Source organism: Charadrius vociferus, unplaced genomic scaffold (assembly GCF_000708025.1).
Source record: "Charadrius vociferus isolate BGI_N301 unplaced genomic scaffold, ASM70802v2 scaffold553, whole genome shotgun sequence".
Taxonomy (NCBI): Eukaryota; Metazoa; Chordata; class Aves; order Charadriiformes; family Charadriidae; genus Charadrius; species Charadrius vociferus.
The window spans coordinates 2,694,805-2,715,291 of NW_009647688.1; the positions used below are offsets into that span (position 1 = coordinate 2,694,805).

Here is a 20,487-nt window from a genome sequence, read left to right on the forward strand (position 1 = left end):
TCTTTCCCTGGAAATGTAACTGCAATGCAGAAGCCAAAGAGTAACTTTCTTCTTGTGGCATTTTACACTTGATCAGGTTTTCATTTTGTTTCAGGAGATCTTCATACAAGGAAACCTCATCATTTTAGGAGCTGGTTTTAATTGTCATCTCTCAGTACCTGTTCTTTTTGAGGAAACATTTTACAATGAAAAAGAAGAAAGCTTTAGTATCTTGTGCATAGCTCATCCATTGGAAAAAAAGGAAAGCTCAGGTATGTATTGAAGTGTTAACTTGATGGTCTTGTTTGCATGGTGAGCAAATTAGTATGTTTGATGTGTGTAATACATTTCCTTTGTTCTGAAAAGCGTTGGCTTGGTTGAAAACTCCTGGCATTTATTAGCCTGCTGGGGCAGATCTTGGTATGCTGCTGGAGACAAATATTAAGTTGCTGCCAGGCAAACTTAATTCTGTAGGGTCTGTGCCCCCCTCTCAGCACTAAAAATAATCTGTGGAATATTTGATGCAGCATGACTCTTTTTTTTAGCAATACTCTGTTTAGTGCTGACTGCTTAAAAAAGGGATTTAGCCTTAAACGTGATCTGTGTCTTGAGATACAAGGTGAATGCACAAAAAACTGGAGAGTTAAATTCTTTCATGATCACTTCATCAGTGCTTAGAGGTTGTATGGCATAGTTGCATAGCAGCTCTTCTGGTGGTGGTCTGTCTCATTAAGCTGAATGTGTTTAATTTTTGTCCTAGTACTGAAAGTGCTCTTGATAAGGCTGGAACATTATTTCCAAGGCTACTATTAAAACTGTGAATGTAACAGAATTTCCTTGTGAATTTGTGTAACAATCTGTGTTTACTACTTGAAAGGAACAGAAGCTTCTTAAAACATGTTTTTTTTCTGAAATAAAACCATCTAGTCTTCCTAAATATATAAGAATATCTATTTGAAACAAATGATGACAAAGTGAAGTAATACTAGGGTAGTGTGGAAATAGTACTGGGAGGGAAGTATGGAAGCTTTTCTGAAGAAAAAAAGGAAAAAAGCAAAAAAAGCTGGCATACATATAGGCTTAAATTCTATAAATATTAATCTAAATCTAAAAAATTATTCTCATGACATTCCTTTTTTTGTCCATTATTTAATGTAGTTGTATAGCGGTCTTTCAGAAGTGAGGTAATTTGTAATTTCAAAAGTAATTTGAAATGAATGAGATATAAGCCTGTTATTAGTTGGTTGCCTTTGATTGCAAATGAAAGACTTGCCTATTTTGGGAAATTTTTTGAAAAGCAGTATGAATTTTAAGTGAGGGATCCAATTGTCTTATGCAGAAGGAAAGCAGATTTGGTTTAATGTTTACATCAAACAATTTTGCTCTCCCGTTCAGAGGAAGCGTCTCTAAATAAAGAATAGGTTACGTGAAAATCCAAGGTGGGATCTTTACAGCTCACTTACAGCGCACTGACTTCCTGCATGGGCGTTCAGTCAATACCGTAAAATGCTTTTCTACTTTCAAGCTTGACTTGTGCTCATAATCTGAGTTGTGTATGTGGCAATAAATTACACGAGGGTAAAAAAGCATGTGAAATCAGTTTTGGCTATTCCAAATAAATACTTGACATAAAAGGCAAGAGAGCCTACTCTAAATGAGATACATTAAATTCTTTTAAGAGCAATACCTTCAGTTAAAGGTATAGTAAGCTTGAACTAATGTTTCATTGCACACAAGTTGGCTGTATATGTAGGGATAGAAAGTACTTTACTATGCATACATATTAAAACTATGTCTTAATTATTGGCTTTCATTTTAGGTGAATCTACAGCTTCATCAAACTCCTATTCTCTTAAAAATATTGAAGATGTTAGAGAATTCTTGGGAAGGCACTGTGAGAGATTTGATAAATACATAGGATCTTTCTATAGAACATTTAAAGAACATGAAAGGAAGAGCCTCCGCCACTATATAGTCAGTATCTTGCTTCTTGATGTTTATCTTAATAAATGTAATTCACTTCACTCTTTGGATATCTTTGTCTTATTGAGCTTTTCTATGTCAGAGTAGTCTAGAGCTGAGGAAAGTGGGAAGGGGTAAAGTAGAATTCTTAATTGTGAATTAGCACATCTTAACTATTAGGCAAAGGCAATTTTTCTGGCTAAAAATGTTACTGTAGTGCATACTTGTAAGGCAGGGAAAACTTTCTTTCTTTGCTTATTTATGCTTTGTTGCTTCAAGTCAGATTCAACCTGAATCTGAATACTTTTTTTTCTTCCCTCCACCCCAGGATTCTGTCAATGGACTTTACACCAAATGTCTCCAGCATCTTTTGAGAGATTCGCACTTGGTAAACACTTACTCCACTGAATACATAGTTTATTGCTTAAGTAACACTATGTACTATCTAACTTTGTCTTGCTGTTTGTATGGCTTTCCTTTTCTAGAAGATGCTTGCAAAGCAAGAAGAGCAGATGAATCTGATTAAACAAGCAGTTGAAGTAAGCGTCTGAAATGAAGGAAATTAATAAGCAAGCTATTTTTAACTCTTCCTTTCATGCTTAAAGTACTGTGGGTTTTTTTTCTACAGATGTATATCCACCATGCTATTTATGATCTAGTCTTTAAATATGTGGGGACTATTGAGGCAAGTGAGGTGAGTTTGTTTGATTGCTGAAGATTAGTTACATTAATCTAATGCATTTTAAAAAACTGTTGCCCTTCTATTGATTAGGATGCTGCTTTTAATAAAATCACGAGGAGCCTTCAAGACCTGCAGCAAAAAGACATTGGCGTGAAGCCTGAGTTCAGGTGAGAGAGATGGTGGTGGACTCTTTGAGGAGTCACTGAGACCCTGTCTTAAATAGGTCTCAGGCCAACCAAAAGTGTCTGCCTTCAGATAAGAGCAAGTTTTTCTTATACTTTATTCCTTTGAGATGGAAAAGTGTAATTTTGCAAGTGTCATTTTAGGGCAGTCTTTGCATTGATCATCATCTCATTTGCTTTTATATTCTTATGCTTCCCTCTCTATCTGCAGGGTACAGACATGCAAGTGTACTTGCAGTAGAGATGGACATATTTTAATTCCATTCTTTATTTCAGCTCTGAATAAGTTGAAACTTGAGGTTTGGACATCCTGCACAGGAACTCTGTATGCTAACTATTTCTTCCAAATTATTTTGTAGTTTTAATATACCACGTGCAAAGCGAGAACTGGCTCAGTTGAACAAATGTACTTCCCCTCAACAGAAGCTACTTTGTCTGCGGAAAGTGGTACAAATTATTATGCAATCTCCAAGCCAAAGAGGTCAGTAATTAGTGAATTAATAACTTAATTTTAAACTTTTTCTTAACCAGTACACACAAAGCATTTTGGTATGTAAACAGCTGTTTGAATAGCACTTGTGGATTAAACACAGTTAGATTGGCGTCTGCCTTGCAGGTCTCTAAACAAAGCAAAACAGAGGCAAGATAGACACTTCAGCATTGTTTCTCATGGGGTGAGGTGGGGTACTTGGTTAGCTTGTATATGTTTTAGCTGGAGCATGTGAGAAGCTTGCATGTGCTAGGACACTTTCTCATGCAGAAAAATCCATTTTAAACACCGAGGGTAGCTGCTAGATCGTTCTTCTCTATTTGTCTGTGTTCTTCCATAATCTTGAAAGCGGTACTCTCGAGATACATCTTTTCCATGGATTACAGAAATAATTCTGTGATAGGTAACCATGGACCTCTCAGTCTGGTGTTTATTTTACCTAGCCTGAAGAGAGAGGATATTTCCACTAAGCAAATGCAGTAGTACGGTGAACTTATGCTTTCCCTTCTCTTCTTTTCTTCAGGAAGAGTCCTGGGTTATGGAAAAGTGTATCGACTTTGAGGGTAGTTTTTAATCCTCAAGAATTTCCACTTGAGGGGATGCTAGTCATATATTGCAATCTGTACAGTACAAACTGTATTTGTGTTTTGGCTCCTGGCAGCCTATTTTAGAGAGAGATTGAAAACGTTTGAAGGGCTGCCTTGGTTACTCAATGCATTCTCTGCTAGTAGAGCTGGCCCTTAGTCTTAGGAGGTGGAACTCCGTTTATAGGTATTGCTCTTGATTTAAACCATGACATGACTAAGATCGGATGTGAATTCTTTTTTTTTTTTTTTTTCCCAGTTAACATGGAAACCATGTGTGCAGATGATCTTCTCTCAGTTTTGCTGTATTTACTTGTAAAAACAGAAATCCCAAACTGGTATGTAACTATATTTTGGCTCTACAGACCTCCATCATATCGTTTATGTAACGCTGCTATGGGGCAAATGTTTCTGAACATGTAGTAATAACTTACTAAAAGTGTAAGAGGGGCTGATCTTAATGCAGAAACCTATTTTTAATAGGACAAACAGCAAAGATGTATTACAGGTGTGAGTGAATTAAGGACCTATCAGGAATTCAAGTGCTGTGTCTTTGCCATTTTGATTCCCGGCCTAGAAAAAAGTTGTAATGAGAGGCCATCTCTATACCAAATCTGCATGTCAATAACAGCCTTCACAGACTGATTCTTCCTTGTCTGTGTTTGGAGCTGGGAAAGCTTTATGCAGCTTCTAGATGTTTGATACGTTTTGTATGAACTAAATTTGAATGCTTAATTGCTTGCTGCTAGCCTATGCTGTTGTGTTTATCTCTCCTCACTATCAGTAAAAGTATGTCTAAAGCTTCCACCTGTAACTGAACTGAATTTTAGTGTTGGTGTATCCTGTATCTCAGAGATTAGCACTTTTCCTTAAATTTGTAGCTATCACTTTACACTGGTGCTTATGGTGCTTGAAACATTAATGTTTGAAATGTGTGAAGCAATATCCCACTGCTGTCCTTATCCTGTCCTTGATATTCCTTATGTCCAATTAATTACTTATCTCTTACCTGCTCAATGAAAAGTTGAGTTCTGATCCATCTACAAAGCTCGGAATCATAGAATCATAGAATGGTTTAGGTTGGAAAGGACCTTGAAGATCGAGTTCCAAACTCCCTGCCATGGGCAGGGAGACCTCTGACTAGACCAGGTTGCCCAAGGCCACATCCAGCCTGACCTTGAACACCTCCAGGGATGGGGCCTCAACAACCTCTCTGGGCAACCTGTTCCAGTGCCTTACAACCCTCAAAGTGAAAAACTTCTTCCTAATGTTTAATCTAAACCTGCTTCTCTTCTCCAGGCTGAACAGCCCCAACTCTCTCAGCCTCTCCTCATAGGAGAGGTGCTCCAGCCCTCGATCATCCTCATGGCTCTCCTCTGGACACGCTCCAGCAGGTCCATGTCTTATGTTGAGAACTCCAGAGCTGGATGCAGTATTCCAGGTGGGGTCTCACAAGAGTGGAGTAGAGGGGCAGGATCACCTCCCTTGACCTGCTGGCCACAGTTCTTTTGATGCAGCCCACGATATGGTTGGCCTTCTGGGCTGCGATTGCACATTGCTGGCTCATGCTGAGCTTCTGGTCAATCAGCACGCCCAGGTCCTTCTCCTCAGGGCTGCTCTCCAGCCATACCCCACTGAGCCTGTATTTGTGTTGGGATTGCCCCGACCCAGATGTAGGACCTTGCACTTGGAATAGCCGTAGTATTGCTGTCAGCCATAGTATTGCTAGCCTAACAATCTTTCTAGAAGCTTTTTCTTAACCCACACCTATTGTCTGCCTGAATTGCCTAAGATGAATTGCAGAATTAAGATAAGTCATGCTAGTGTCATCTTATTTTTAATGGTTCATGGCTTTAACTTTTTATTTCAGGATGGCCAACTTGAGTTACATAAAGAACTTCAGGCTTTGCAGTTCAGTGAAGGATGAGTTGGGATACTGTCTAACCTCAATTGAGGCTGCAATAGAATACATACGACAAGGCAACCTCTCTGACAGATCAACAGTAAGCTACTCTTAAAGTCCATCAAATGTGTATTTGATAAGCTTGTAGTACTGTGTGCCACTGTGGGAGTAAATTCCGTCAGAGGATACAAACACCAAACATAAGAGTTCCTTTTTTGCACTTAAAGAAATGAGGTGAAGTAACTATACCTGAAGCAAATGCTCATTGTAATCATTTAGACCATTTTAGCTCCTAATCCTGTAGCAATACTTGTTGCTCATTGTACACTCTGTGAGGAAGTAGTTAACTGTCAAGTTTGCCTCTTCATATGATTAGAGGAAAAATGACAGCACTCTCTCCAACAGCTGAGTCTTCAGTAAGTTTCATATCTCCTGTTTGTACTCTGTCATGGTTGTGAAAGCAGTGCAGTACTTGAAAGTAGGCATGGCTTAAACAGATTTTTCTTTAGTAACTTTAAAAAGCTTAGCTACGCTAGCAGAATGGAGATTGTAGTATAACTTAGAATTATGCAGTAAATTTTCATACTTTAAAAATGCAATGTACTTGCAGTACAGACTACTATGTTGCCCCAAGTTAACAGGTTAATGGGACTGCAGGACTATAATAAGGTGGTGTTTGAAGGCCAAATTTGGCTCTTGGGATTTCTAACCTAGCAGGGGCGGGAAGTTTGTGGATGCATGAGTTATTTCCTACTGGGCAACAAGACTTTGTGTCAATTGGGTCAAATCCCGCAAGCCAGCCGAGGATGATATTGATGTGACTTTAGAAACTTCTACAATTTAAGAACTTTGTAGCTTATTTAGTAAAGGAATCCAGTCTTACTGTTCCTGTAAAACTTTCTACTGTTGCAAAATTAGGTTTTCCTGATGTAATGTGGAAATCAAAAGGAGTGAACTTGGAACCAGAGTGAATTCAACATGTCTCAGTCTGCCCAACTGCTAAGCACTGGAATCTAATTGCAGGGGCCAGAATAATGGCTCAGTGTGCAGGGCTTGGGATGGGACAACCTGGGGCACAGTCTTAAAGAAGAAGCACTTAAAGTACCATTTTAGCCTTTTATTTTTGGTTTTGTTCTTTTCTGAGATCTTTCCATGAACCTGTCATGCATAGGTTTGTTTTGTACACTCAAAAAAAGAAAAAAAAGCACTAATTCATTTTGTGTAAAGAGACTGTGGTCTTTTGTGTCTGTAATACTGTACTGAATTATGTTCAAAAAATAAAAATGTTAGTTTAAAAGGAATACAACCTGCTGGACAACTTTGCTTCCTGCAGTCACTTGGCTATCATTAACAATCAGTATACAAATAGCAACGCTGGTGATCTGGAGGGAGAACTGAAACCTAAGTAGAATTGTCTTCTACAACAACAATGGCAGCAAGCTGGAAAAAAAGAACATACTACTCTTACATTTCTAGAATAAAAACTGTTTCCTGTTAAATGCCTGGTCCTATTCCTCCTTATATAGCTAAGGGTAGCAGTTTTTTTTGTACTGGGATTGACCTCAAGTGATTATAACTTAAGTGCCACTGCCATTAAGATACTATATTTATTTCTTTGGGAGGCATCTGTCATGAAAGATGCACTAGGTACTTGAGAAGATGAAATGAGAGCAGTCTCTCATTCCTTACGTTGGTGTCTGCACCAGTGTAAGAGCAAGCAGTAAGTGTTTCTGTCCATGCCTCAGCTGGATCAGCTTAAGACCTGCTTTCTCACTTTGTGTGTACAGTGGGCATGCAACAGGAAGTCCTTTCTTTTACATTGGCTTTCATAGGAGTCAACATGGCTTGAGGGCAGCACCCTGAGATGAGATGGGGGGGAAAAGCAGAACCTTGAGGACAAGGCATTGGGTGGCCCCCTGCCCTCTAGCACAGCTGTAAAAGGAAAGAGCTAGACCACCCTGTTCTGTTGTGTAGGGTAAGGGAGAAGAAGGTGGCAGAGAATGAAGAGAAAGAAACTTAGGTAGCAAATAGCCCCTTGACAGGAACTGAGAAAGGGTAGTTAGGTGGTGGAGGAACATGATAGGAACTTCTGATAGTCTCGTGCTCCCTTTACAAATTTTCAGTTGAGATATTTCTTTGGTTCTCCAGTAAAGGAGATCAACTTTCTGTTAAAGCAGCAGCAGCTATTGTGTTGATGCCCCATGGTTTCCTTTTCCAGATTGTGCTGGAAGCAGTTCTGGGATTTAAGTGAGCAGGAACATTGCTGTGCCCTAGGGCTTCATTATAGCCTGTCATGTGGCTACACTTAATTTCATAGATGGCTTCAGATGGAGTTTCTGGCAGCTGAGTAATGCTGTTGTCCAATCACTAATGAAGCTAACAACATAAAGAAAACTCAGCAGGGAACTAATGTACCCTGTGGGATAATGGGCATGTTATCACCCTCATGTTGGTAAGAAAATTGCACAAAATTGCACCTGCCAAATCCTTTCACCCAAGGTCATGCAAGTTTAGAAGGGAAACATTTTGGTTGTGGGAGGAGAGCAGCATGTAAGTGATAGCATGGAAGATTCCATTTTATTTTCTGGGAGTTGTCAACCTTATTTAATTAGCAGCATTGGACCTTAGTTATGTTCCTATGCCCAGCTAACATGTAGTAAGACCCTGGAGTTCAGCGGGTTGAAGTAAGGTATGCAGCAGGCAGTCAGAGCCAGCCACTGAGCAATAGGCAGCGTTTTGGTTACTGTACGGAGAGAGCTGTAGGTGTCAATGAAGTTGGTGTGGAGGAGGTGCAGGTGGGAGAAGCCAGGAAAGGAAGACTTGAACACAAACTGAGGCTAATAAGGTGGGGGAGTGGAGATAGTTTCCCCAAGTCATCCGTTGTAATCTGTGAAAGTCACCTTAGCTAGGTTGTTAGACCAGTCTAAATATTTCATTTCTCTAGGATAGGGAATCGTGTTAGATAAAAAGATCATTAATGTTTGGATGTGTATTTTCTAGACAATATAGATTTAAAATACCTGAGAGTCCCAATCAGAGTAGTCTTTGTGTTTGTTTTTTTTTTTTTAAAATTCCTGTAGTGCAAGTACAGCTGGTACAAGCAAGTTTTGTCTTTGAAGGCCCAAACTTGCTTAATACTTCAACCAACATCTGATTCTTCTGCCAATCTTTATTTCTCTTTTGAAGATACGTAGCTTCAATTGGGATGGACTCTTTTTTTCTGATTTGTATAATAGGTAAGATAATACCTTTACAGAAGGATTGCTGTCTCAAGTGACTCTTTGAAATAACTACTCCTCTCGGGGAACAATTTTCTTGTAAAATGCATGGTGGAAGCAACGGTACCAAAACTGCTACAGCAGTAGTTTTAGTAGATAGTGGTTACTTAGATTCTCCATAGTGAAAGTATAAAGCTGTCTGTGACCATTTATATTAGAAACTCTGATTAGACTTCAGAAACTTGTATCAGCAGTAAAGTTTTAATATTTTTTTCCAGTTAATAAAATTTTTGATCAAATATTTCTTAAGGATGTTATTCCTGATCACACTGAAGAATCCGCCTGAGGAGACTTGTAATTCTCAGAAACTATGCTTGGGTATCTTTAGTGAAAGTACTCAGGTTTGAAAAGATTGTGAATATTTGTCGTTGTCACATATGTAAATACAAACAACTTACTGTGAAGTGCAGATCCAAACTTTTGTCTCTAGACCTCACAAACATGATTTTAATTATGTTATTTGCTATCCAATAGAGGGGTTTTTTTAGGTAGCTTTATGAGAGGCATGTGTGTTGATTTTGAAACTTGAGTGATTGAGTTTCTAGAAGATCTGAACTCTTTATTTTTGGTGTTCAGGTGATCTTGTTTACTTGCAGTTCACTAGTTTCTTAAACTTCATGCTGACTTACTAATGTTAAGAGCAGAGTTGGACATTTTTACTCGTTAAGTCTTCATAGACTTAATTGCAGAAGCTATAGCCCAGATCCCAAGTCATCAAAATTTATCTGATACATGGGTGTCTGAAATGCAGTGGTCTTCAGTTTCATGGGTGCTGGGAGTCCTTCCATTTCTAGGGAGATAGCTGCTATCCAAAAATAGCATTTGAAGATACTCGCTGCCAGCCGTAAGCAGCAGTTGATCAGAATCAACTATATGCAAGTGTTTCCATCTACTTTCTTAGAAAGTGTTTTCTTTATATTGTTGGTTTATTTCAGGTGAGGTTCAATGTTGCTATTTCAAAATCTGACTCTACTTCAGAATTTTTGCCTGGATTTGGAAGAGTATATATTCTTTAGCGCACACTGAAGCGTATCTTCAGATTTCTCAGAAAATGTGATGTAGCAATATGAGAGTTACACTACATGTCTGCTGAGCTCAATCTCCAGTTTTCAAGAAGTGACCAGCAGGAAACACCCTATGAATGAGTCTGCTTCACCTGGTACAATCTTTTCCAGCAGGAAGCAGAGAGTTCAGCAGAGTCTTTGAGTCAGAATTGTATCTGGGTCATCTTTTTTAATCGCCACCAGTAGACACGTCTTACATGAGTTTGTCCAACGCCTTTCTGAGTCCGTTTATACTTTTGATTTTTGCAACATCCTATGGCAATGAGTTCTACAAGATGAGAACATTTTTTCTTCTCTCTCTTCTCCCCATTCCCTCTCCAGACCTAATGTGTGGTGATATTGTTGGGCATCCCCGTTCTTTTATTTTGAGGAGTAGCGGATACTCATTCTTTGTTTGTTTTCTTTGGACTTTCTGTGATTTTTATAGACCACTGTAGCACAGTCAAATCTTTTCCAGAGTGAAGAATCCTAATTTCTCCTCGCAAGGAAGCTGCATTGCATGTCTTGTAGTTCTTGTGTTTCTTAGGTCTTTTCTAGTTTTGCTGTGTTCTTTATTGGATGATACAATCATAATTTCATTAATGCTCAGTTAGTTCATGTAGATTTACATAATGTAAAGGAATATTCTGATGAACATCTACTTATTATTTCTTTGAACAGCAGGTGTGTGGTCTTTTAAGTCTTGGAATCCTAAATGTGAAACCAATTTAGGTTTTATGTGCATCTGATAATTCATAAGTGGTAAATGCAGTGTTTAATACTTTTAAAAGTTAATTACCCTGTTAAGGTACTTCACTTTTTCCTGTGAGTATATAGATAATAGATCTATATATTTTATTTTCAGGAATCTGAGAGACTGTGTGACAAGCTGCTTTTAAGACAAAGGATGAACTTGTTGTCCCAGATGTCTGCTACTCCAATAGACTGCTTATTTAAGGTTAATAACTTTTATGGCAGAATATGTATCTGCTTAGGTATTGCATGTTTATATCCCTTGCTTTCTGCGATTTTATGAAATGTAATGCAGTGTCAATTACATTAATACTGTGAAATGTGTTTTAGTAGATGCTGAAGGTGTGTTTTGAATCTAGTGCATTTCTTTGCCAAAATGTAACCAAGTTAATAGAGTCTTATGGATTTCAGCGCATGTTATAAGAAATACGGAAGCAAATGAGGGTGAAATGTTACTGCTGTGGGTATTGATTGGCCCATTTAATGCAGAGATGTGATATTACTATCTGGTTGTCTCTCACAGCTTTTAGTGCTTGAAATGGAAAGAGTTTTCTGAAATAATTTAAATGTGGTCACCCGACAGCTACTTCATATTATATGTTAATGTCATATTGTCATTCTAAAAGAATTTTGTCTATACAAGGACACAAAGCAGAGCTTCTAATTATATGTGTTCACAGCTTATGGCTAGAGACTTAGTAATTTTATAGAATGTTTTTGCACAGAGGGAGCTCCATTTCGTGACTGAGTCTAAAGAGAATGATAGGAATTGTTTTAATTTTTTATGAAAAGTGAAGTAAGCCAAGAACAGATTCTTTTTTAATACTGATTGTCCATTAGGGGCGTTTGTGCTGTGACACTGTTCATTTCTGCTTTCTAATGCCTGAATACTTGTCTTTTATAATTGGTTCCTTTCGTTTTGTGCTTTGGTAAATGACTATTTTTTGTGTGTTGAGTTTTTATTTCTTGAAAGGAGGCTTTTTATATTGGTTTCTCATTCTCTTTCTTCTCTTGGCTTTTTGTAGCATATCGCTTCAGGTAATCAGGAGGAAGTGGAGCGATTACTAAGTCAAGGTGACAGCGATAAGGACACTGTACAGAAAATGTGTCATCCGCTCTGTTACTGTGACAAGTGTGAGAAGCTAGTTTCTGGGTAAGCACTTTTCATCTCCACAAATACACAAAAAGCTACATAAAAGTCTTTGTCTAAGATTTACTTTAGAAAGTATGCTGCTTTCGGTTATAGAGGAAGTTGGTAGCTCTTTGGGGCGTAGTAGAGAGCATATGTTCCTGTGGTTTGAAAAAGCAGAAGAAATATTAGGAGAGGACTGAATGCCTTGGAACCAGCTGGTTTTGCAATGGAGGCTGTACGTGCCTTGGTAAATGTGGTGTGAAATGGTTCTTCTCTTGACCCTAACTTACACATCTTGGACAAAACCACATCTCTTGATAAAATGTAAAACTCTGTATAGAATAATTTGTCACTGTGAAAGGATAAAGGATGAAAAGTTCCAAAATCAGTTTTTTGTCAGCCTTGCAAAGCTTTCTCTTTCCAAATCTTTCCCTCCTACTTACCACTGCTGCATAGGTAACTGAGCTGCTTTTAAACTATTGTGTTTTAAAGGAAACTGAATGATCCTTCCCTTATCACTCCATTTTCCCGAGATGACCGGGGATATACACCACTTCATATAGCTGCTATTTGTGGTGAGTACTGTTGGTTTTCTTCACCTAGTGTCTTCTGCTCCTTATCTTCCTTATCTTCATGTTGGCATGTTTTCCAGCTTTGCCTTAGAGACTGAATTTTGCATTAAATTGTTTTCTGCTGCTTTGCTATGGAAACTGATATCTTGGCACAGCCTGAGGTTATCATATGTTCTTTTAAGCTCATTTTCTTATGGCCAAGTTATTGTTTTTTTGTTTGCTGGCTTTTTACTTTTGCCTTAGTATTTACCACAGTAATTCTTTCTTCAGCTGTGAAAAAAGTAAAAATGTGTCATCAGAAACCAGTCTTGTTTTAAAGAACTGACAGATTGAGAAATTAATCTCTTCTCTCTCTTGAGCAACTGGCTGTGCATGGTAGATCTGTACCATCTCCTATCTTGTAATGTTCATTATGCCTGTGATCTTATATTTATTAGAAGATGTATTAATTTTCTTAGTGACTTTTTAAAAATATAAATAATTTCATTTTTTTATTGTTATCTTGAATCCCAATAGGAGAGTGCTTTGTGTGACATGGCTTTATTTCCTATTTTTTTCTTGCTCAAAAGATACAAGCATAGCTTGCTTTTAGCTGGAGGTTCTTTTATGGAAGAGTAACCTGCAACAAAAAAAACCCGAATACCAAGGAAGTGAATATACAGTATATAGAAACAGAGTATGCAGCAATCCAGGGTATTTTGGTTTATAGTTCATGTTTGGATTTGAAAAGTAGCAATGTTCTTGTGCAAAGTTTTCTTCTTTCTTTTAATGTCTCTGTATTTTTCAAGGACAAACATCATTAGTGGATTTACTAGTAGCCAAAGGAGCCATTGTCAATGCTACAGATTACCACGGTTCAACTCCACTTCACCTTGCCTGTCAGAAGGGATATCAAAATGTTACAGTAAGCACCAAAAGGCTTAATTAGAAATAAGAAGAAATACTTAACCTAAATAATAAATATATGACTCTTACTAAGCTGTTCTACTGTTACTGTCGTTTACGTCTTCTGAGAAGCTTTACCCAGAACTGTGTATGCTGTCAGAATTGAGGATCTTTTATCATTGTAGCTTGCATGATATTTTATTTTTTCTGTACTGCAAGGTTTTCAGCAATTTGTAATAACCAAGCAATTTACAGCTATTCATCCATTTTATTAATACAAATCTCTAATACATAGTACAAATGGAGAGCCTGTTAACATCTCTGCTCTTGATTAAGACAGAAGAACCATTGCAGTCATTGGAATGAATTAAATGACTTCACGTTGTGTTTAGGATAGACTGTGTAACTACATTAATTATTGTGTACTTGAATTTTATGCATGTCAGATTCTTCAATTAGCATTGCTGAAATTAAGCTGTGTCTTCACGTCCATAGGCTCTTAAAATATAGGATGAATTATCCTGTAATATATATTGCAGTGTTTGCTGTGGTAGGTGATTCATTTTTTCAGTGACAACTCTGAATATGTAAGAAGCAGCTTTTATTTGGTTCTTAGGGTAGGGTGAAACCAGTACTGTAATGCCAAGAGGGTAGTGTCTGAAACAGAAGGGACATAGCTAGTTTTTCATGAAGGGCTTTATCATGCTAGAAACCTAAAGGAATCTACAGAGTAACAATTGTTTGTCCATTAATTTTTTATTTACTTAAATATCTACTTTTATTTTTCTTTTAAGCTTCTTTTATTGCACTATAAGGCAAGTACTGATGTTCAGGACAATAATGGAAATACTCCACTTCATTTAGCCTGCACTTATGGTCATGAGGATGTAAGTAATTGTTTTGTAACAAACTAAATGTATATTCTAATGGAATGGAATTTGCACTAACTTTACATATTTTAAAAAGTAAATAAAAAAGATTTGGAGACTATTTAATGCTGTAAATTAGGACTTTATTCAGTAGTTCATAGCAATTTTATTATGCATTCGCATTAAAGATAGTAGTATTGTGCAAATTTAGTTGAGTTATTTAACTCTTTGCTTGATGACACTGAACTGTAAAAGCCTGCCCTTTAGGGAGTGGATTATGCGAGCAGCAATGAAAAAAACCTTTTTAGGATTGCACACGTTATATGAGTTGAGAGACAATACTATAATTTATTGATAGCTTTCCTTTTCTTTGCAGTGCGTCAAAGCTTTAGTCTACTATGATGTGCATTCCTGTAGACTAGATATTGGTAATGAAAAGGGAGACACTCCTCTCCATATAGCTGCTCGTTGGGGCTATCAAGGGATCATAGAAGTGCTTTTGCAAAATGGGGCAAATCCAGAAATTCAAAACCGGATGAAAGAGACTTCCCTACAGTGTGCATTAAATTCCAAGGTATTCCTCTTTATCTTCTAGCCTGATTTCTTTCTGATGCAATTCCAGGGAGGTGTAGATGCTTACCTGCTAATAGGATTTTGTGATCTGGTACTATTAAAATGAAAATGTACGTTGGCCTTTAAGGAAGAAGGGTCATGTTTTAAATCTAATAGCATGAATGCACTCTGTGTGTAGAACATAAACTTGTAAATGGGTACTTTTAATCTGCTCAGTCATAATCTGTTACTAATATTAGGTTGTCGGCTAATTTGGTCAGCTAATTTGTGTTTCAGTCAGTAGATTTCTCTTCAAGAGGAGTTACGTTGATTCTCTTTATTAATATTTTTATGCAGATTTTGTCATTGATGGAATTAAACTATGTAACATTTGAAAGAGGACAGAGTGCTTCTGAGGTAACAACCAATGCAAGTTGCTAAACCTTTTTTTGCCTATGTTTAACCTGCTTAATCTAATATGTAACTTTTTCTGGTTTTGTGGCTTTTTTTGCCAACTTAAAGTCACCGCTTAGGTCTCCTCAGCGCTCAACAGAAACTTTCAGCAGAGGATCATCTGTCTCAAGCCTGTCATCAGCATCAGCTGATATAAGGCAAGAAGAAGTAAAAAGTAGCTATAAAGAGGTAAGACTGAGGTATAAGTTTTGACAATAAGCAAAGTGAAGGAAGCTAGAAGAGTGATATTTTGCAACACTGTTTTAAACTGCTTCTTCAGGAATGGTCTTCTGTCAGGTTTGGAAAGTGGTATGCTGCTGTCCTCAGGTGCTTGTTATCTCAGTATCTAAACACTTATTTTCGTGTGGTATCAACAGCTCTGCTGGGTATTCCTGGGGAAAAATTGAAAGCCTATTTGGAGTAGTTGTTCAGATTTACTGCAGTTAACTACATGATTTGAGAATTTGTTGAGTTTTACAAAATTATAATGGCAGTCAGTGCCCCAAGGACCTTGCTGTCCTGTCCAGGAACTAAATGTCATTGCTAGCTTACAAAATCTGTCAAGGAAAATAGATGACTACAGACATACTGGCAAACAAGTGGACAAACTAGAATGTTAAGACAAGCTTTCAAAATAGGCATAGGAAATCAATTTTGTAGCATGTGAAGAAGTACACACTATATACTAAATATCTTGCATGTAAGTGTTTGCTGATTTTGCTGTCCACGCCAACCAAGATGCTGTCCTCTTTATTTTTTCATGTGGGACCTCAGATCCATACTTTCCATTTATTCCCTCCTAAGACTCGTATCACCACTCCTTCTGATCCTTTCCTTTATTTTTTTTTCCCCAGTCCTCCTGTTCCATTTTTTTCCAAATTGACCCCCTTAGTATTATTGTTTCTCTCCATATCACCTCTACATTCAAATTCTTCCTTTTCCTGATATTAAAAGGTTCTGCTCTTACCAAAAGTTTCTGTTTTCTAAAAGTGTTCAAGAAACTCAACGGTGTAAACAAAGTTTGACTGGACAATATTACTTCACGCTTCGTTGTCAGTTACTCTGTGAGAGCCTCATTGTAGGAGTATAACTCCCTGTTTGTACAGAGTCAAGCACTTTAAATAAGGTCTAATGTATGTAAAAGTTCACCTTGTAAATTGAGGATTTATTTTTCCTTAAAGGAGTAAATTTATCACACCCAAGAGCTAGGACTGTAGTTCAAACCAGGGAAAAAGATTACAAGCAGCTTACACCTCAGATTCTTGGGGTTAATGACCTTCCCCTGTAATCCAGCTTTAGTTCATTTGTGTTTGCCAAGTTTCTCATGGGCTCACTGCTCTTATTCTTACTAAGCAAAGAGGCAAAGGCCTAATCCTGAGCGAGGTCCATGAAGGGAATGCCCTGGAAGTAATGGGAGGCTGGTAAGGTCAGTTTTCCAGACTTCAAGGCTTAGACCATGGATTACGGGTATGCAGTTAGATCTTTATTAATCAATACTGGTGGTAAATTAAAGTCTTTGCTTAAACGAGACAGTCATGGTGTATGTCTTATATGTGGCTTGTTTACAACTTAGAGAGTAAAAGCTCCAGTTTGGAGCTTCCTCTGTTGGAACTAATAACTCCTTGTACAATTTCTGTTCAGCAACAGAAAAACCGAGCATGCAAGTGAATTGCAGTAGATTTTTTGCATTTATTTTTACAGTTAAAGGAAGGTACTTTTGTTCCATGGAGGAGGGAGAAAGCAAACTGGAAAGATGGTGAAATGCGTGTAGCAGACATTTTGCTCTAAGTGCTCTTCATAAATTATCTACAAGCTGCATAACAGATGTATGCATCTCCACTGCTAGGGCCTGAGGCAGTTTTTAGAACTGAAAGGAAGTTGTTGTTTTTGGAAAGAAATTATCAGAGCTTGTGGGTCACTTGCTGTTAGGCATCTTGTATGTGATAAGACTGGTTCCTGAAAATCATCAAGACCTTTACATTCTCCAGTGACATTATCCTCTATGATTAGGGGAAATTTATGAGAGGCACAGATCTCCCTAGTATATATAGTCCGTTTTAGATGTATACGTATAGAGATTGGGGTTCGGCTCACCTAACTTCAGATGTCTGAAGGACAATTGTCTTAACTTTAGACATCTATTTTTTCCTCCTTAGTCAGTGGAGAGAAATTGGTGCCTCCAGAGAGGACTTAATCTCAGAGAGGAGTTATTCTCAGACACGCTTAGTTTGACCTGAGTTGCACTCCAGTGTCACTGGTTGACTGCATTCTCTTCTGTAGTTACCAGCGAGGGAGTTTTAAATGACTGGCTTAGATTTAGACAGCTAACTTTTTGACATTCAAAGTTAGGAAAGAGGGAATTCTGCCCTGAGTGCCTAATGCGAGTGCCAAGGTGAGCTTCACCTTGCATTGAAAAGGTAGTAATAAAGTAAAACTTAGCAGCTTTCCTAAAAAGAGATAAAAATGGATGGAGAGATTTAATCTAGCCTCTCATCTTTCAGCTGTAGATTGTCCTGTTCTTCTGCTAAAACCCTGAAGAAAAAGATCAGACCAGTAAGACACAACTTCCTTTTAATCTCATTCTTCCTTTTGTGCTTTACCGAACCCTTCTGTCACAAGTTAGCAAGATCGTCATTTCTAGATAAAGATTGAAATGTGCCTGTAGCTCTTACTCTGCGACATCTTCAACTTGCAAGATGTTGCTTAATACCAAAAGAACTCTGCGCAGCAGCATCTTCAGTGATTCTAGCTAGAATAATTTGCTATAACACTGAAACAGACTTTCACAAAGCTTATTAAATGATTCTTCAACAATCTGCAAAGGCCGGACAGTTTGCCTGTTGATAGTACTAATGGACTCTCCCTGCCCTTTTACTGGCGCCTGTCCCTTTTCTGTCAGGTCAGGTCCGAACGCCTTCATGTTAGTGTAGAGAATCAGAGGAGGAGTGGGGAGGCGAGTACGTCTCATTCGCCTGCCGTCACACACGGTCGGAGGGCTCTGCGGACCATCTGCCATCTCTTCCTCCCTCCACTCGCCTCTTCCCCGACTGCAGAGCTCGTGCGCAGGACAATACCTACACCAGGCAGTTGTGCTCAGGCATTGTCTGGCCTGAGCACACACATGCTTAACTGGTCTGATGCTGGTCCCCTGGAATAACTCTCTGAGTGGAAGAACCCGGGATTTTGCTAGTGCATACCCTTTGATATTTATATCTGTTCAGATTTTGAGGAGGTAAACAAATTTCATACTTACAATCAAGTTAGATTTTTAAATGCTTGTTTTTTAACATAGGAATAAACTAGTAATCTGTAGATGTGAACAATTGAAAAGTACCTTTTTCATCTTAAACTGTTGTTTCTCAAATAGCAAAATAAAACCTGCCATCTTTTGTGCTTCTGGTAGCTCAGCCAGAGTCCAAACAGTACTAGTGTTTAGCAGGGTAGAAATATGTCTTGAGTAGGGATTTTTAATGTTCTATTCACAAGAGAAATGCATGGTCTGCTGCTGCTGCTGCTGCAGTGGCACAATAATGTGTATCAGTTTACAAGGCTTTGTTTATATGTGGACTGTGTGTCCTCTATTTAGGTAAGCACTGTTGACCTTTGACTAAGCAAGTCAGAGATCATCAAATGGCCACAGGCCTTTCCTTTAAAACTTTATCAACCAATATGAAATGGGCCAGCAGTAATCCTACCATGTGAGCTTAGGAGGTTAGTAAAGGACATAGGATTTTCTGTATACAGCTTAATACCAATACTAACAAAGCATATAAATTGTTTTCTTCATACATAGGTGGAGAAACTCCTAAGAGCAGTTGCTGATGGAGATCTGGAAATGGTGAGTCTTGGCGTGGCTGTTGAATATTATTGAATTCCAATTTACCTCATTCAAATTGAGTTATTTGTGAATAGTATTAAGTGAAGAATGCTTTGGGCAATACCTTCTTTCAGTAATAATTAATCAAATTCAGCTCATTTTCTACAAAGAATATTCGCTCTGTGTCCCCAAGTTATTTTACCTACAGTGCTTTAAGGCCCATTATTTTGGCATTACCATGATCTCTTGCACTAAAGAAATTACTTTAAATCAAATAACTCCTTTATGAAGGGCTGTCATTTTAAAATGTGTGCACAGTCACCTCTAGGAGACGCAAAGAACTTGGGAAGAACAACGTTCAGGGCAGGAACGTTGATAAGAAATATTAAGGGAAGGAGCAATTTATTTGCTTGCAGGAGCTCAAGCTTCACTGTCAAATGCTGTTGTTAGATGGGGAGTATGGTGCATTGCCGAACTGTAAAAAGATGCGTATACTGAGGTCATAATATTGGAATAGATATGCAGTCAACACAAAACAAAAAAAAGCGCAAAATAGATGATTTCTCAGGTAAACCTGATTTTTGACAGCAAATTCAATAGAAAGTGTTATTATTCCCAGTCGCTTGTTCCTATGTCACAGAAGTACGTCAGATCTTCCCACACGTGAATTGATGCACATGCCCGAGTGGCAGTGCTGTGCCACCAGTTCTGGAAATTGAATGGTTGGATTTACACTTTGTGGTTTTTGACTTAGGAAGCATTACAGTAATACAGTGTTTTTAAATCCACAAGTGGTTTTTGATTCCTAAATTGCCAGGTTCTCTAATGCTTTGAATATGTCGACGCTTTATTGTGTGTTTAATGCATGTAATAATTATGCCAAGGCACTATAAATGAAAAATGAGCTCTTACTTTGTTGTGATACTTTTTCATTAATATTTCATACAGAGAGGAAATTTAGGTGACACCAGTCAGTACAGACAAATTATCTCAGGGGAATACAACTTTCCTGTAGTTTGGATTTCACTTCAAGTAGATAGCTGATGTCTATAATAATACCAGTTTCAGAGCTGATGTTCTGTAATTTGTGATACTTACCACCTATCTTGGCATATTTTTTAGTTACTATTGCCCTTTATTTCTGAAAACTTGAACAATAAGGTGCTTCCGATGTCATTCTACTGAAAAACTGAAGATGACACAGAAGTCTTTAGTTTTGTCTTTGGAAAGATGTATAAGGCTGTACATTTCTTAATTGTTTTGTGGTTCGCAGAACAAAATCATGAACCCATGTAAGAATGCAGGCTTTCTCTGCTGAATGCATGTTCTGAGATATTTGTTTAGGTGATAT

At 37.9% G+C, this 20,487-nt stretch overlaps 1 protein-coding gene across 1 annotated transcript in view; it reads left to right on the top strand.

Annotated features, from left to right (window-relative positions):
• The window catches only part of ANKRD27 (ankyrin repeat domain 27 (VPS9 domain)), a 36,310-nt gene that overhangs the window by 2,400 nt on the left and 13,423 nt on the right, over positions 1 to 20,487 (top strand). Inside the window, exons 3-20 of the mRNA XM_009881390.1 lie at positions 95 to 251; positions 1,799 to 1,953; positions 2,270 to 2,329; positions 2,427 to 2,480; positions 2,570 to 2,635; positions 2,714 to 2,790; positions 3,165 to 3,286; positions 4,139 to 4,217; positions 5,750 to 5,882; positions 10,969 to 11,061; positions 11,882 to 12,009; positions 12,481 to 12,563; positions 13,349 to 13,464; positions 14,240 to 14,332; positions 14,691 to 14,888; positions 15,224 to 15,283; positions 15,389 to 15,508; positions 19,113 to 19,157. Coding sequence (XP_009879692.1) covers positions 95 to 251; positions 1,799 to 1,953; positions 2,270 to 2,329; positions 2,427 to 2,480; positions 2,570 to 2,635; positions 2,714 to 2,790; positions 3,165 to 3,286; positions 4,139 to 4,217; positions 5,750 to 5,882; positions 10,969 to 11,061; positions 11,882 to 12,009; positions 12,481 to 12,563; positions 13,349 to 13,464; positions 14,240 to 14,332; positions 14,691 to 14,888; positions 15,224 to 15,283; positions 15,389 to 15,508; positions 19,113 to 19,157 — 1,839 coding nt within the window. The remainder of the gene's footprint in view (positions 1 to 94; positions 252 to 1,798; positions 1,954 to 2,269; positions 2,330 to 2,426; positions 2,481 to 2,569; positions 2,636 to 2,713; positions 2,791 to 3,164; positions 3,287 to 4,138; positions 4,218 to 5,749; positions 5,883 to 10,968; positions 11,062 to 11,881; positions 12,010 to 12,480; positions 12,564 to 13,348; positions 13,465 to 14,239; positions 14,333 to 14,690; positions 14,889 to 15,223; positions 15,284 to 15,388; positions 15,509 to 19,112; positions 19,158 to 20,487) is intronic.